The following is a 15,431-nucleotide window of genomic DNA, read 5'->3' as shown; positions in this document are numbered from 1 at the left end:
AGTATCTGATAACATAGAGAATTGATTTTATAATGTTCAAAAAGATACAAATGTGTATATGGGGGTATAATTACATATACAGAGTGTGTAATAATTTATACATTGAAAAAGAAACTGGGAAAGGATATACCAATGTAGCAACTGTAGCTGCTTTTTGGTAGCAGTCCTGGTTGTCTTTCAACATAGGTTCTATAATGAATTTCCTGGAGGAAAAGAACTCAGGTCATTGAGTTCTAGCTCCCAAACAATGAGGACAACTTTTCTAGTGTATTCACCCACCTGAACTTACACTCTCACAAGCATGTTTGTTTCACTGCTGAATGGCTGTCAACTGTAAAAAAGCAATTCCTGCTATTAAGATGAAATCTTTTTCCATATCTATATCTATATATACATCTATATCTGTATCTGGAAATCTCTATATCCATCTATCATTTTTATTTTTTTTCTTTTTGGCCCCAGTTCTGTCCTCTGTTGTAGACAGGTTAATGTTCTCTGTCTTCCTGGACACGGAGAAAGAATTGCCTGCTCTGGGAAATTCCAGACTCTCTTTGTCTGATCCACACTGAGCCTCCAAACAAAGAGAGAACAAACTTCCATCTTTCATTGTGGGCAGTGTCCTCAAGCTTTGAAAATTCTGCCATGGTTTCTTTAGTCTTTAGCTTTTGGCTATTTTCTCTACTAAAATACCGTGTTCCCTCCCTCCCACCCCAACCTTAGAGAACCTAAAGGCTTCATCTATTTCCATTGTTCGCTAAATTAGTATGAACTAGTTTTGGGTCATTTCTTGATACCAGGTTTCGATGGGAATAGAATAGAAGCGTATGAGGTATGTGATGGGAAGGAGGGTCCAAGAAAATGGCCCAGAAAGATGAGAACAAGGAGCCGTGGATGACCTACTTTACAGTTTGCAGAGGGTTGGCAGCTGGCAGCCTCCCTTAGCTACTGCCAGGACACTGGATTATTCCAGCCACAGTTAAGCACTTCTTTTAGTGAAAGCTACAGGGTTCAAGGATTCTGTACTCCTTGAATGCACATATTTTGTTTCAGAGACACTAAGAAAATACATATCTTAATATTGACGTTTTTATCGTTATTTTCTAGGAAGTTCAGGTTAATATCAATTCAAGTGATAAACATTCTGAGTCCACAACAGTATTCTCCCTCGTACTAATGTCTTTGTGTCTTTCCTTTTACTTTGTCCGTGTGCTTCCTATTATTCTTTGCTTTACTAAGTAGGCAGTACACAGAAGGGACCATTCTCTTAGGTCACAAAGGTAGCAAAAGAGATCTACGGCCTTAGAGAAAGTCAAAGTACAATCTCTTACAGAATGTTGCAGTACAAGGACATCTTTGCAAGGCCTTTCACAAACTAGCAATAACATTCTGATGAGCAGAATCCCCAACTCCATTGTCCTGCATGTGGAGAAAGGAAAGGTCCTGCTGCTCATGGCTTTGAAAGCCTGTCCAGTGTGTGATCACCTCATGGATTCAGAGAGTGAGGTGGGCAATGTCAGTGATTTAGGAAGACATTGTATCAAAGTTTTGGATAGATTTGCAGGTGTGCCTAAAGTACATGTAGAGTAATACCTGCTTTCCAATAATTCCCTTAACTCTCAGTCTCTTAAACTTAGCCGCAACTCAGCCATCTCAATTCCCATCAGGAAGCATTAAATCCCTGAAGATGCTCAGGAGAAAGTCTCTCAGTCTCTCTTTGGGCAGGTGTCAGGTGATTGATGGGACCACAAGAATGGGAATTTCTAAGAAGCAGATTCTCATGCCCTGCCCTGGTGGATGCTTCCTGGGTAGTTGGCGGTTGTGCCTTACATCTGTTGTGAACTGGCCCAAAGCCAGCAGCTTTTGTTCTCTGAATAGGAAAGGAACTCAAATGTGGGGTGTTAGGGGGTACAGGAACCACAGGATGTGGATATTCTGAGTCTCTGGTACCTCATAAGGAAGACGCATCTCTTGGACGCATTAGGCAGGTGGTGAGAAGACTGAGTCAGCGGTAGACTTGAGCAGTTTCCCAGCACCCTGGTCCCATCCATCCCACCACTTTCCACCTCTGTCTTAGAACACGGGCTTTCCCTGGTTTATTAGCTAATCTGTGTAGTCAGGTCTGACTTCTGGGATCAGTGTGATGGCATCAACAAAGCTGAACAAGGAGATCCTCCTTCAGCTGTGATGGAGACCAGATGGCTTGGGGTGTGGAAGCCAAAAAGCGATGGCAGAACCATTTGAACCCCTTGTGGCAAATAATCTATCAGTGAGAAAGCCATTGTAGGGAGAAAGTGTCTATTGTTTTTTTCCTGAAAACAGAGATAAATAAATCTTGGTACAAAATTGTCCTCCCTCCGTACACTCAATCTGCACTGATAGTTGAGGTAATCAGTGTATGTAGGATGGAGTCTCAGTTTTTATCACTGAATTCTTTGTACGAAGAAACAATGTACAGGAAGTGGGAGAAATACATCCAAATGTAAAAATGGGGTGGTTAGAGACCTGCTCTATATGTAGCTTTTGGAGCCTGTACTGGAGAGAGGGGAAGATTTTACTCTGGAGTCAGATTCCCTTACTTCACTTTGAGTCTGAAGACTAACAAAGACTATGTTGACTTGGTCCAGGTTATCTCTGAGTAGACCAGATCTGCCATAAATACATGATAGAATGAGGTGTGGTATCAGAGAACACAAGTAGACCAGAGTTGGAGTTTCTAAGGTGACAGCACTTCTTTCTTCCATTGAAGGCATATGATCTGGACAGCTCCCTTTAGAGTTCACAGAACTGGTGCATCCCAGCCTTTGTCCTGGAGCTTCACAATCCAAACATCACGTAGAATTTAAGATTCAGTTCTGTGCCTTTAGAGGAGTGATATGTAGATAGCCCATCCTTTTTCCAATGGCAAGCTACAGTGATGAAGTAGCTGGACCTGGATTTAGGTAGAAACTTTCAGTCTTTCTGAGTCAAGCACCTTCAAGAGTCACAATATCAGTGGGCTTCAGGCTTGGTCCCCCAAAGATACCCTTCATCCATCTTCTGCCTTCAGAGCATGCAAAATGCTTCTCTGGAAACAGATCTCTGAGAAAATGCTCATGAATGGCGCAAGGTGGTGCTAACTTTCCAGACCTGAATGGGTAGGGGTAGGAGTGGGAAGCAAAAAACCGGAATAGGAAGGGACCTGTTTTGCATCATTTCCCTGTTGAGATGCAAATGATCTGAGAAATGTCATTGTTGGAAGGGGTAAAGCTCAGGGTGAGGGAGGCTGGGAGGATTTCAAAGAAGAAAGTATGAATTTATAAAGTGGAGGCCCAAGGATCAAGATCAGAGAAAAATATTGAGAAACAAATGCCACCGAAGACACTGAGTAATTGGCCATGGAACAATGACATGGAGAGCATGTTTATTGTTGCTGTATATCCCAAGGCTGTCCAAGCTTGAGCTCCTTGCTCCTGGTAGGTGCCTGGGATAACAGAGAAATGGAAGTGGAAATCTCTCCATAGAGGTGTCTGAAGAAATTAAAATATTCAACTTGTATGTTGACCTTGTAATGGGAATGAGAAAGCATAGGAGAGCCCTTTGGGAATTAGCTTCAGAAAGGAAATACTAGAAAATAAAAATAAGCTAGAACATTTACAGAAAAAGAGGGAATTCCATGCTTAGAGAATGGTCAGATTTAACAGTTTGGAACATGTACTTTTCCATCAGAATATTGGTAACAACATTTCAGGGAACTTGGGTCTGAATGCCTTGCATGGAGTAAAAATGGCACCTGCTATTTTGTGTGAGTTCAATCAGGGAGACACAGTGGACAATTGGTCTGATCCCCGATTCTGTTGTTTAGCAGAGCCTCTGGCTCAGAAACACAGTGAGATGTCTTGTGTTTTGCAGGTCTTTCCTTTTTGAATGCTGTTCAGGGCTGTTATCATACCTGAGAACATTACCCTCTCCACCTGCGTATGTACGATGTAGGACACCCTGTATTGGGAACACAGATGACACTGATATTTATGAACATTACCTAAGATCTAATTAATATCAGTACCTGAAGTGATTGGATTGGATTGGAGGATAAGATTGGATTCTGAGGCTATAATATAGAATATAGACTTCCTGGTCTTTTTCTTACTGTCACCAAATATAACCAGATAATCCTCTGTCTGGTTACTTGAGGGCCAAGTTACTTTCTTGCAGAAATATTCTTAGGAGTCCCTTTAGAAAACCTAGAGTTCCTTATCTGTAAGACTACAGACAAGCCACAGCCTGAAGCCCAGCCTGCCGACTTGAGCACAGATGGGAGAATGTTAACAGCCAAGAAATATGGGGTCTTTGGCTCTTTTCCCAGAACTGCCAGGCTAAGACCTTGGCAGAGACTCAACAGGAGACTGAACTCTCTTTGCATATCCTTTTATACATGGGAGATTAAAAGCTTCAACCGTGAGTGATCACAGTTTTTGAAAAATCCCGATGAGGCATTAAAGAGGAGGAATATCCCAAGGGAGGTGAGCCGAAGGCAAAGCAAGGCAGGTGTGAGGTTAGCAATGACTTTCAGTCCCCTTTGATTAATCATGAGTGTATTTTGTTTAGTTCTTTTTCTGATTTTATCCTTACTGAGTCACATAAAGGAATCAGCCAGCCAGGAATCTGTGCATTACAATCTTGGGAATCTGTGACATCTGATCCCCTTTGTCCCACAGCTGCTTCCTTCTCTTTCTTGCTGGGCAGAGACCTATAGTTTGTTAGTGTTGAAGGAAGCATAGCGATCATCCAATATAAACTCTTTATTGTACAGATGAGAATCTGAGGCTCAAAGAGTTTAAGTGACTTATCTATCTAAAGTCACACAAAAGGAGGAGTTCTGACTCCCCCCGCCCCCAATGTTTTGTCAACAGGCTGCTGGCTCCTTTTAGCAGATGGAAGTTTCTTCCGATCTCAGACAGCTTTTTTCCCACGTGGGATTTGGTGCAGACACCCTTAGGTATTTTATTCTTTTTTTTTTTTTTTTTTTTTTTTTTTTTTTTTTTTTTTTTTTTTTTTAATGGAAGAAGCCAAAGTACTGCAGTGAGGATATTGCTCTTTGGGATTCATTTAGGGGAACATGGTTTTCTTGGCCAACTGCCATAGTGAGCTAACCCTAGGTAGAAAGCACGGGCAGCATGAGGATGGACAAATGTAACCCCTCACAGGTTACTAATGAAACTTAATACTTTCCTTTTTAAGGATGAAAAAACATCTCTGTATTCCTAATAAGGTACATTAATTAAATAGCCTACGACTGGTAAGGCCCTGCAGGGGAATATTCTCAAAGCTCGAAGGCTGAGCTTTCTGAAAATTGAGAGTTCCTTGTAGCTATTGTCCTAGACATCCGAACCATGTCTATTGGAAAAGAGTTTGGCATGCAAAATTCATTCTCCTTGTTACTTCTGCTAGAGCTGAGACCGGCCTGGGCCACCTTCATCTGGTACAGACAAAGGACAATGAAGACACAGTATGTTATTGGGGACCTAGATCCTCCCAATACTGGATTTGTCTTTGAGACTTTCACTATTGTCAATGCATGGAAAGAATTAGAGAGGTCGTGTGGGAAGAACATTCCTGATGAGATATTTTTATGAAAAATATGCTGGCAGCACATTTGGACTTCTTGGTTTGAAAAAATGTTAGTGGTCATTGTCAATGTTTCCTCCCATTTTATTTATTTATTTATTTTAAAATAAATTTATTTATTTTATTTTTGGCTGTGTTGTATCTTGTTTGCTGCAAGCGGGAATTCTCTAGTTGCAGAGAGCGGGGCTTCTCACTGCGGTGGCTTCTCTTGTTGCAGAGCACAGGCCCTAGGCCTGCGGGCTTCAGTAGTTGTGGCACGCAGTCTCTAGAGCGCAGGTTCAGTAGTTGTAGTACTCAGTCTCTAGAGCGCAGCCTCAGTAGTTGTAGCGCACGGGCTTAGTTGCTCCGCGGCATGTGGGATCTTCCCGGACCAGGGCTCGAGCCTGTGTCCCCTGCATTGGTAGGCAGATTCTTAACCACTGCACCACCAGGGAAACCCACCTCCCATTTTAGATCCTTCATTCTTCTCTCTTCTGTGTAAAAACCACCCTCCTTCAGACCGTTAAGAGCTGAGGAGTTAGAGTATTAGCATTACTGAGCACCTTTGGTGTGCTAGTCACCCAGGAGTGCCAGATGATTTCTAGCAATTATTTCATTTAATCTTTGTAATAACTCTGTGAAATAAGTATTATTATCTGTATTTTATCCATGAGGAAATAGAGGTTTAGAGAAGTTAAGCAACCTTGTTCAAGGTCCTACAGTAAATGAGGAGTTGTGATTCTTCCTCACTTTTGTCTGATTCCACAAACCATGCTCTTTTTACTATTAAAAGAACTCATATATAAAAACATATATGCAGTTTATAGACTAAATTTTTTAGACCACCCCACCCATCTAGGTCGTCACAGAGCACCGAGCTGAGCTTCCTGTGCTCTATAGCATGTTCCCACTGGCTACTATTTTACACATGGTCATTGTACAGCAGAAACGAACACAACGTTGTAAAGCAATTATACTCCAATAAAAAAGAAAAGTAAGGGTAGTATCATGGGGAACCCAACAGGAGATAGTTCTTCACTCCTTGCATAGCTTCCTTTTATAGAATAGAGCCTGCTACAGTCAGAAAGGACTTTGGGAAGGTATCGGACCCACTCTTTTGCCCACAGACATGTTTTAAAAGATAGGTTTTAATAAGCTCCAGAAAATGGAGCCTCTTGGATTGCACAATATCTTTGGAGGCAGGCTGCCTGGGCTTGTGTCCAAGCTTAGCCACTCAGCCGTAGTATGACCTTGGGCAATGCCTTACCCTCACCTCACTTCCATGTTTTTTCTACAAAATAAGGACAATAGTAGCAATGGGTTGTTTGAAGATTAAACAAATTAAAACATGTAAACTACTTTGAGCAGCGACTTACACATACAAAAGTACCCCATGACTGTAGGCCATCAATGATTATTTTTACTAGTACCTCTTTACAGCTGTTGATGATTTTCATTTCAAGGAGATTTTTCATTTTGAACTTCTTGCTGAAATTTCAGAATGTTTTCTCTTTTTCTCACTCATAGGAAATGGGTATGACTAATCATAGCATCATAGAAGGTGAGAAGGGAAGGGACCTCAGGCTGTATCAGTTCCGGCTTCCTGCCCTTGTAAATGAGCCTGGGGAAGTGAGGTGATGGGCTCAGGTTCTCACACGACAAGAGTAGGTTTTGAACACACATTCCAGTCTAGTGGGTTTCTTTTCCATTGTATAATAACTCTTCACAGGCTGCAATTCAACACTGTTTAATTTCACTAAGACTTACTCAGGCTAATTCAGGAACGTGCCAGGCCAGTGACCCTGTGGGAAGAGCTGACCAGTGCTGAGTATAATAACGTTGCCATTCTTATAATCTTATAGCAACTTACTAGCTTTCTTTTTCTTAACAGCATTGTCATATTGTGGACTTGCATTTATTCTGAAAAAGAAAGGGAAGGAGATTTTTTTTAACATCTTTATTGGAGTATAATTCCTTTACAATGTTGTGTTAGTTTCCGCTGTATAACAAAGTGAATCAGCTATATGCATACATATATCCCTATATACCCTCCCTCTTGCATCTCCCTCCCAACCTCCCTATCCTACCCCTCTAGGTGGTCACAAAGCATCGAGCTGATCTCCCTGTGCGATGCAGCTGCTTTCCACTAGCTATCAATTTTACATTTGGTAGTGTATGTATGTCAATGCTACTCTCTCACTTCATCCCAGCTTACCCTTCCCCCTCCCCGTGTCCTCAAGTCCATTCTCTACGTCTGTGTCTTTATTCCTGTCCTGCCCCTAGGTTCTTCAGAACCATATTTTTTTAGATTCCATAGATATGTGTTAGCATATGGTATTTGTTTTTCTCTTTCTGACTTACTTCACTCTGTATGACAGCCTGTAGGTCCATCCACCTCACTACAAATAACTCAATTTCATTTCTTTTTATGGCTGAGTAATATTCCATTGTATATATGTGCCACATCTTCTTTATCCATTCATCTGTTGATGGACACTTAGGTTGCTTTCATGTCCTGGCTATTGTAAATAGTGCTGCAATGAACATTGGGGTGCATGTCTCTTTTTGAATTATGGTTTTCTCAGGGTATATGCCCATAGTGGGATTGCTGGATCATATGGTAGTTCTATGTTTAGTTTTTTAAGGAACGTCCATACTGTTCCCCATAGTGGCTGTATCAGTTTACATTCCCACCAACAGTGCAAGAGGGCTCCCTTTTCTCCACACCCTTGGGGAGGAGATTATGCCTCTGAAGAGAAGGCAGGCTCTGGTCATTGATCTGTCTATTCCTCAGTAGAAAGGGTCAGAGGTACTGCCATGGAGACAAAGGCAGAGAGTGAGGAGCAGGGTCCCTAATGAGTGGGGTTTACTTAGGTGAAGAGAGAGTGGGAGAGCAGCCTTTCTTCTTTATACTGAACAGCTGCTATGCACTCGGTGTGGAGCTAGTCTCCCAAAGGAATGCGAAAGGACCCAGGGCAGGATTTGAGATTTCAAGGAGTTTCTTTAGAAAGGGGTAGAAAGCAAGGGTGGAAGTGTAGTGGACCCTCTGGAGTACTTTGAGGCTCTGTACTCCTGCAACAACTATGAGACTTTTTACTCCTGCAGCTCAACTTGGCTAGGAGGAGATTCTCCAGCTGACCAGAGGGGAGAATAGCATAGCAGGGATGCAGACTGAAAATACAGGGCTAATAGGGTGCTTTCCCGTGGCAACCGGGTGTCAGGGTGTGGTGGGAGGTATTTATGACCAGGGGTTGGATTTGGCTTTGCCACCCGCTGGCTGTGGGCTGGAGAGAAAGTCAATTTCTCCATTCCTCAGTTTCTGCATCTTCAGTGGAAGAGGATGAACCAGGAGGTGATTGAAGTTTCTCACCATTCTAACACTCTGTGTGTTGCGGGGCATAGCGGTAGGGCCGTAGGGCTGAGAAGGAGATCCTTCATGTGGAAAACATAATGATGGTTTGGATGCTGAGAAATGGACTAGTTGTGGACTCAGAGATTTTAATTCTTATTACAGAGGAGTGTTATTGCTACTGGGTCAACTGTCTGGTTTCAACATGTAGTGCCAGTAATATTGGCTCCTTTGTGGTTCTTTTATTTATAAACTTGGTGCATGAAACTCTTCTTCCTCCTTAAGGCAATTGAGGTAGTTAATCTTCCGTTAATCACTCATGACCATAACGTGCTCTGCAGACACAGTTGAAGTCTTTATGGGCGAGGAGGCCTTGGATGTGACAGAGCTGCTGACAACTCAGACCCAAGCTATGTGGGCTTTTTGTTTGTTTGCTTTTTTTGGTATTGTCTCTGTGGATGCTGACTTTCCTTCTACTGTCTCTGAGAAATATTGCTCACTTCTCTTAGGTGACAAGTGAGGATGGAAAGCAACTCTGAGGCCTACCCTGGGCCTTGTGGTCCCAGCACAACCAGAAGTCCTGGAGGCAGAATCCCTAAAGTTTTGCGAGGAATTGTGAAAACCCTCCAGCTTTCTCCACAGTTACTCCAAATTCCTCAGGTTCCTGGAGATGAGGAAAAACCAAGAACATCACTGAGGTAAGCATGTTTTATGTCAGCTTCCCTGTCTATTGGGACAGTTTTGGGAGGCATGTGGATCTGCAAGTGTAGATGAGGTGGCACATTCTCTCCTGGGGCTGCTGGAGTAGTGTCATCTTGGGCACCAGCAAGAGAAATGCTTCATCCAATTCGTATGCTCTCCTTTTATGGTTGGGAAGACACACTCATCAATCCACAGAATGTGGTCGCCTAAGGAGGGAGAAAAGGCAAAGGGCTCAATGTGACCTGCTCCATATTCCATTTGTCAATCATCCAAGTCTGCCATCTTCCTTTTCATGTTCTAAGTTTTGACCTTTTCAGTATGGCTTCCTCTCCACTTGTGCTAATTCATGGAATTCCATCACTTGGTTTTGAAAAATGGAAGTCTTTCTTTCACGAGAAAGCCTGCCATCCCCACCCCTTCCCTGCTCCACCCCATTTTATCCCTGTCATGGGGGGATGTCCAAGAAATGTAGGAGCTCTTATGTCTGCTCTCCAAGAGTAAGTTATTTGGTGTTCTAGATTGCTTTATTATCTACCCTTCAGAAAATCTTGTTAGTGGATAGATGAGGCTTGGATAAAGCATTTCTGAGGGCAAAGTTGTCACCAGTCTTGTGCACTATTATATCCCCAGCATTCAGCACAGTGCAGGGTATGTAGTACTCATTCATTCCACATTTCACCCACTCATTCCTTCCACACGTTTGTTGAGTGCCCATTTTGTGCCAGATTTCTAAGTGGTGGAGTTAAGGCAGTGAAGAAAACAGACAAAATCTCTGCCATCATGGAGCTTGTGTTCCAGTCAGTGGAGAGCTAAATAACAAATAAATAAGCAAGTAAAATATACATCACATCAGATGGTAATAAATGCTATGGAGAAAAATTAAGCATAGAGGAGAGATGGTATTTGCTGGAGGAAGAATAAAGCGCTCTGACCAAAAAATATTAGAGATGTATAACCCCATGATTTCAATTTATATTTGGAGGCAAGATGTTGAATTGAGAAGTAGCAAAGAAGCCTCAATTCCAGAGTTTTTTCACCTTGTTGCTATGGAGAATTTATTAGCCAGTACTTTCTGTCTGAGGCACTGCAGGGGCCTAAGACTCTACCTAGAGTGGGGAAAGTTTTGTTTGAACTCAGTTCTCTTCTTTGCTTGGTGGCTCCCACACCTTAATTCAGCGCTTTCTGGTGTCAGTTTCCTCATTTTTGAATGCAGAGAACTGTGGATGATAGATCTTGAGCCCTTCTGCTGCCTCGATTAAGTGATAATAAGTCAATGAAAATGGAAGAGACAAACTTGGACACTCTGTCTCACTGTGCAGATATATATGGATGGTAAAGTTGGCAATTCTATGGACCCTCCAGGGACCCGCAGAATTTCTCCAGCTCTCATCACACTAGCCCCAGACCCCTGTAGCTGCCATTCCAGACAGGCCTCTGAGAAGGCAAGAAGAAGGCAGTGAATGCATTAGCACCCTAGAGACTCTAAGAGAATTCAACAAGCTACTGCCTTTGACAAGCATCAGAAGGGAGGAAGATGTTGGCCCATTTCCCATGTTGTGGCCTGGGAGACAAGCTGCAGACCTAGGGGTGGGCTCAGGAGTGGAAGTGGGAGGGGGCTGTGTAGCCGCAGTCCTCCTTCAGTCACAGGAGTGAGGAATCTCCGGAGAACAGCCTGGAAGCTGCAATTGCAACTGGTGTTTTAAAGCAAGGGAGGGAGAAGTGGAGGTGGAAGGGGTTAGGTACCCCTACCCCTATTCCCTCTCCCCGGGACTGGCCAAGGAGTCAAGGGCAACCTCTGCATCACACAGATGACTGGAATTCACACAATTGTTCCCAGCTGTTCTCTAATTCAGGCATTGTTATAGGCCATGTATTTCTTTAGTATATCCCACAGCCCCTAGCCTAGTACCAGGGCCGTCTGCCTCTGACCCAGATCCTAGCTCTGCTTCTGGAACCTTAGGTAAGCTACCCAGTCTCTCTGAGGCTCAGTTTCTCCATCTGTGACACTGAGCTGACAATAAAGACCTCACGGGGCTGTCATAAGGATTAAGTGAGTCCACACCTGCAGAGTGGTTGCATCTTGGCACTCTGTAATTTAGTTCACGTTCTTCTCAATTATTCCACTTTATTGTTGGCCCTTTACTTTACTTATGTTAAGTAACATTTATGGCATAGCTACCATGTACAATGCAATTTACTTCTTCTCTATCATTTGCCTTTAACAACACTGTGAAGATGGAACTCTTCTTATCTCTGAAGATGTAACTCTTCTTATCCTGGTTTCAAAGATGAAGAGGTACAGATAATTTTAGAAGACGGAGTGAAGCTTGTGTCACGATCACAAAATCTCAGAGTTAGAAAACATTGAGAAATCCTCTGGGACTTGTGCTGCATTGTCCCAGTTTCTTGACAGATGGTCACGGAGCATTGGTTTGAACAGGTCTGGTGGCGAGGGCACAGCCCTGTTGTCCCTTATTTCTGACACATCCTGGGGACAGTCTCCTCTATGGACCACCCTCCCCCAACCTCCTGAATCACATACTGTGTCCTTCAGCTCCAGAGTCTGAAATCTGTCGCCCTCCCTTATTACCAGTGGTATCTTGGGCACGTGTTTTAGTTCTTCTGTGCCTTAGTGTCCTCGTTTGTAAAATGGGGATAATAATAGAAAATGCATCATAGGATCATTGTGAGGATTAAATCATATAACACATGTAACACTCAACAGATATTAATCATTATTACAGCTAACGTACAGTTTTATGAATTTGTCCAGATGTTTTCTCTCCTCCTTCTCATCAAAGACATTCTTCTGGTCTCTGTCAGAAGGACCCACTGGGTTTCTTCCTAGGATTCCATTTTGCAGGTCTTTTAAAACTATGGTTCCAAAACTTTGACAGCATCTACATAAAGCTTCCAAATATCATTCTTTATCATATATAGATACATATATATGAAAGGTCAGACAAAATCACAAGAGATGGGCAGATTGGGAGGTGCCTTGGTGGAACAGTGAGGATCCCTGACTGGAACCAACTGTGTAACTGTGTGTGTCTGGCAAACACTTCTCAGCCTTTTTTGTACTTCTGTGGACAGCAGGATCTTTGATTAGATTATTGATAAGATTATTAATCTTTATTAATAAGCAGTACATATTTACAGCACACAACCTGATGAATTCAGATATACCCATACACCCATGAAACCATCACAATAATCAAATTACTGAACATACCCATCACCACCAAAATTCCAGTAAGGTATTCAGTGAGGTGAATGGTAGCTTTTCTAGATGAGGTCAGAAGGAAGGACAGGTTCAGCCTCAGAATAGGCTGTCAGTCATCTAAATCTGGAAAAGTACATCGCTCAAGATAAAAGTGGAGTCTAAACTGAGCTGTCCAAAGAAGGATAAAGAAATGCCAGTGGGAAAAAATTGTTCAATGTCTTTTTTCTAGAACATATAGAAGAAGAAGTAAAGAGGTAGAGATGGAAAGGAGGGCAAAAGTCCAAAACAGTACAGCAAGCTAGAGATCAAGTATTGCCATCCACGTTGGGAAGATGACAGGCAGTGTGTACCATTGATGCCGAAGGAAGGGAGGAGTCTTCCCACCTTCCCAGCCCCTCTCCTTGAGAACGGCTAGATTCCTGGTGTATATGGCTGGGGAGAAACTGGACATCACCATAGTCATACTTTGGAAAGTGCCTCTTTATGTCATATCCTAAGTACTTTAGGCTGTGTGGCCAAATCTTTTATGACTCTCCAAGAAAACTGTTAAGAGTGTACCATAAATGCTACAATTTCTGACTCTGTCTCTCCTCTCTCCTGCCCTACACCGGGCCACACCCCAGTGGGGGTTGCCTGTCTGAGCACCACTGGAGTGCGTGGGCAGGCTGTGAGCCAGTGAACCTGAAGGAAAGGCATGAACGTCAGCCTTCTCCGGCTTCCATTTCTTGAACTATTTATTCAGGAGAAAGTCATGATCTTGTTGGAACTGCTGTTCCACGTAGATCTCCACATTTTTTGAGCTGCTCAGAAGTGAACCCACAGCAGGGTGGTGGTCGAGGCACAGTAGTAAGATCCTTCATCTCTCTCTGATGCCTCCAGGATATTCAGCACAGCCTGGTTGTTTAAAAAATCAATTTCACCTTGGAAGTTGTCTTCGAAACCAGGGCCATATGTGCCCCCTTCTCGGTATATGAAAGTCATTGTGTTACCCGGTGTTTTCCTATACCAGAAGGTATAGTAGTTACTGATGGATTCTCCTTTCATGGAGCACCTGAGGGTGACAGATTCCCCCACAGACACACTCCTTGCTTGGTCTTGAGGCACCAACATGACAGCTGACATGACTCCTAGAGAAGAGACACGAGAGGGGCTTAGTGAGGACTGGGGCTGAGATCATTGAGTAACGGGTGCTGTGCTCGAGGGCCAGGCCCTGGCAGCCTTGATGCCTTGCTGAGCCTTGCTCTTTTGAGGTTCCAGGATCTGCCTTACCTGCCCAGAAGAGGGTGAGGTGGATGAGGTAGCAGACCCTCTGCATGGCTCCACTCAGGGACAGCTCTGCCTCCCAACTTGTCCTGTGCCTGGTCCCTCCTCAGAGTCAACACCTTCTCTGTGACGTGTTTGTGCCTGAGGAAACCAGCCCCTGTTGGCAGCTGTTCTGTTACCCAGAGAGGTTTTGTCAATCACAGGAAGCACGCAGAGCCTGCTGACTGTTAATGAGATGACAGTGCCCTTCAAGATCAATAACGTGGTCCAGATAAATAAGGCCAATTGAGAGGAGGTTAACGCAGCTTATTTGATTGATCACAAGATTTTTGCTTCCCACCCTAGAAGTTAAGTTTGATATAGTTGCTTCATTTTCATGTTAGAGGTACATGTTGTATGTACTGTGGTGATGTTAAGGGTTAATACCCAGAAGAATTATTGACTTTTACAGCCATAATCAAAAGAACCATCAAAAGAGGAGGTCGATAGTGTATGCACAAGGACTGCGGGTGTTGTAATGATCGTTCTGTTTACTCCAAACTTCCTCCAGGCAAAGTTGGATAAGGGCGATTCACCCAAGTACAAAAGAGCAATCCAATGAAACACTGTCTCCAAATTTAATGCAGTTTCCTAATCTTTATTGAGCTCATCTATCTTCTTTTCTGTAAGGTTCTTAGGTCACTTATGTTGAATTACACAAAGTAAAGTGTTGTAAAAAACTTAGAAACCACAACTCCCTCCCAGTTTATGACAGCCTAAATTTAGATGTACTTCAAAAGAGAGGCGTATTTGAATTCTTGGGACCCGCACATTTGGGTTTCAAGGCCAGTAATCTATGAAATATTGAAATTAAACAGGTAAATTAATAATGGAAACTAGAAGGTGCAGCTGAAGCGGGGAAGAGGGTCACCTGGTAAGCAAAGAGGTGTTCAATATCTGAGGTTGGGTGCAGGACCTAAATTCCAACACTAGTGGAGCAGACACCCACCTGAGCTTTCTTGTTTTCCCCAGTGTGACTGGGACCAGACTGGCCTGAGGATTCAGATAGAGGCAAGCTCAAGTTAGCTTGACCTCATGGTAGTTGCTCTCTTTACCCTAGTCATCTCATTTACCCAACTGCCTATCTCACCCACCATTTCTAGAGGACCATTAGCAAGTACTCAAGGTGGTCACGATCTCTGGTATTACAAAGTGCACTATCTGTACCTGTAGGACACAATGGTGCCTGTTCTCTATAGTGTGTTCAAAGCTGCCAAGGGCAACTTTTCTGGGCTTACTTGATCTTTTTATATCAGGTTGCTTGCCTATTGG

At 43.2% G+C, this 15,431-nt stretch overlaps 2 gene segments (V, D, J or C); both read right to left on the bottom strand.

The window, feature by feature from the left end:
- The window catches only part of LOC112397468 (T-cell receptor alpha chain C region-like), a 206,179-nt gene that overhangs the window by 123,188 nt on the left and 67,560 nt on the right, over positions 1–15,431 (bottom strand).
- LOC112397470 (immunoglobulin lambda variable 6-57-like) lies at positions 13,519–14,172 on the bottom strand. The segment is given in 2 exon segments: positions 13,519–13,984; positions 14,127–14,172. Coding segments are annotated over 2 exon segments (369 nt in total).

Source organism: Neophocaena asiaeorientalis, unplaced genomic scaffold (genome assembly GCF_003031525.2).
Source record: "Neophocaena asiaeorientalis asiaeorientalis breed wild unplaced genomic scaffold, Neophocaena_asiaeorientalis_V1.1 scaffold27, whole genome shotgun sequence".
Classification (NCBI taxonomy): Eukaryota; Metazoa; Chordata; class Mammalia; order Artiodactyla; family Phocoenidae; genus Neophocaena; species Neophocaena asiaeorientalis.
The sequence above is the reverse complement of the archived record's forward strand: the minus strand, read 5'-3'. Positions and strand labels throughout refer to the sequence as shown.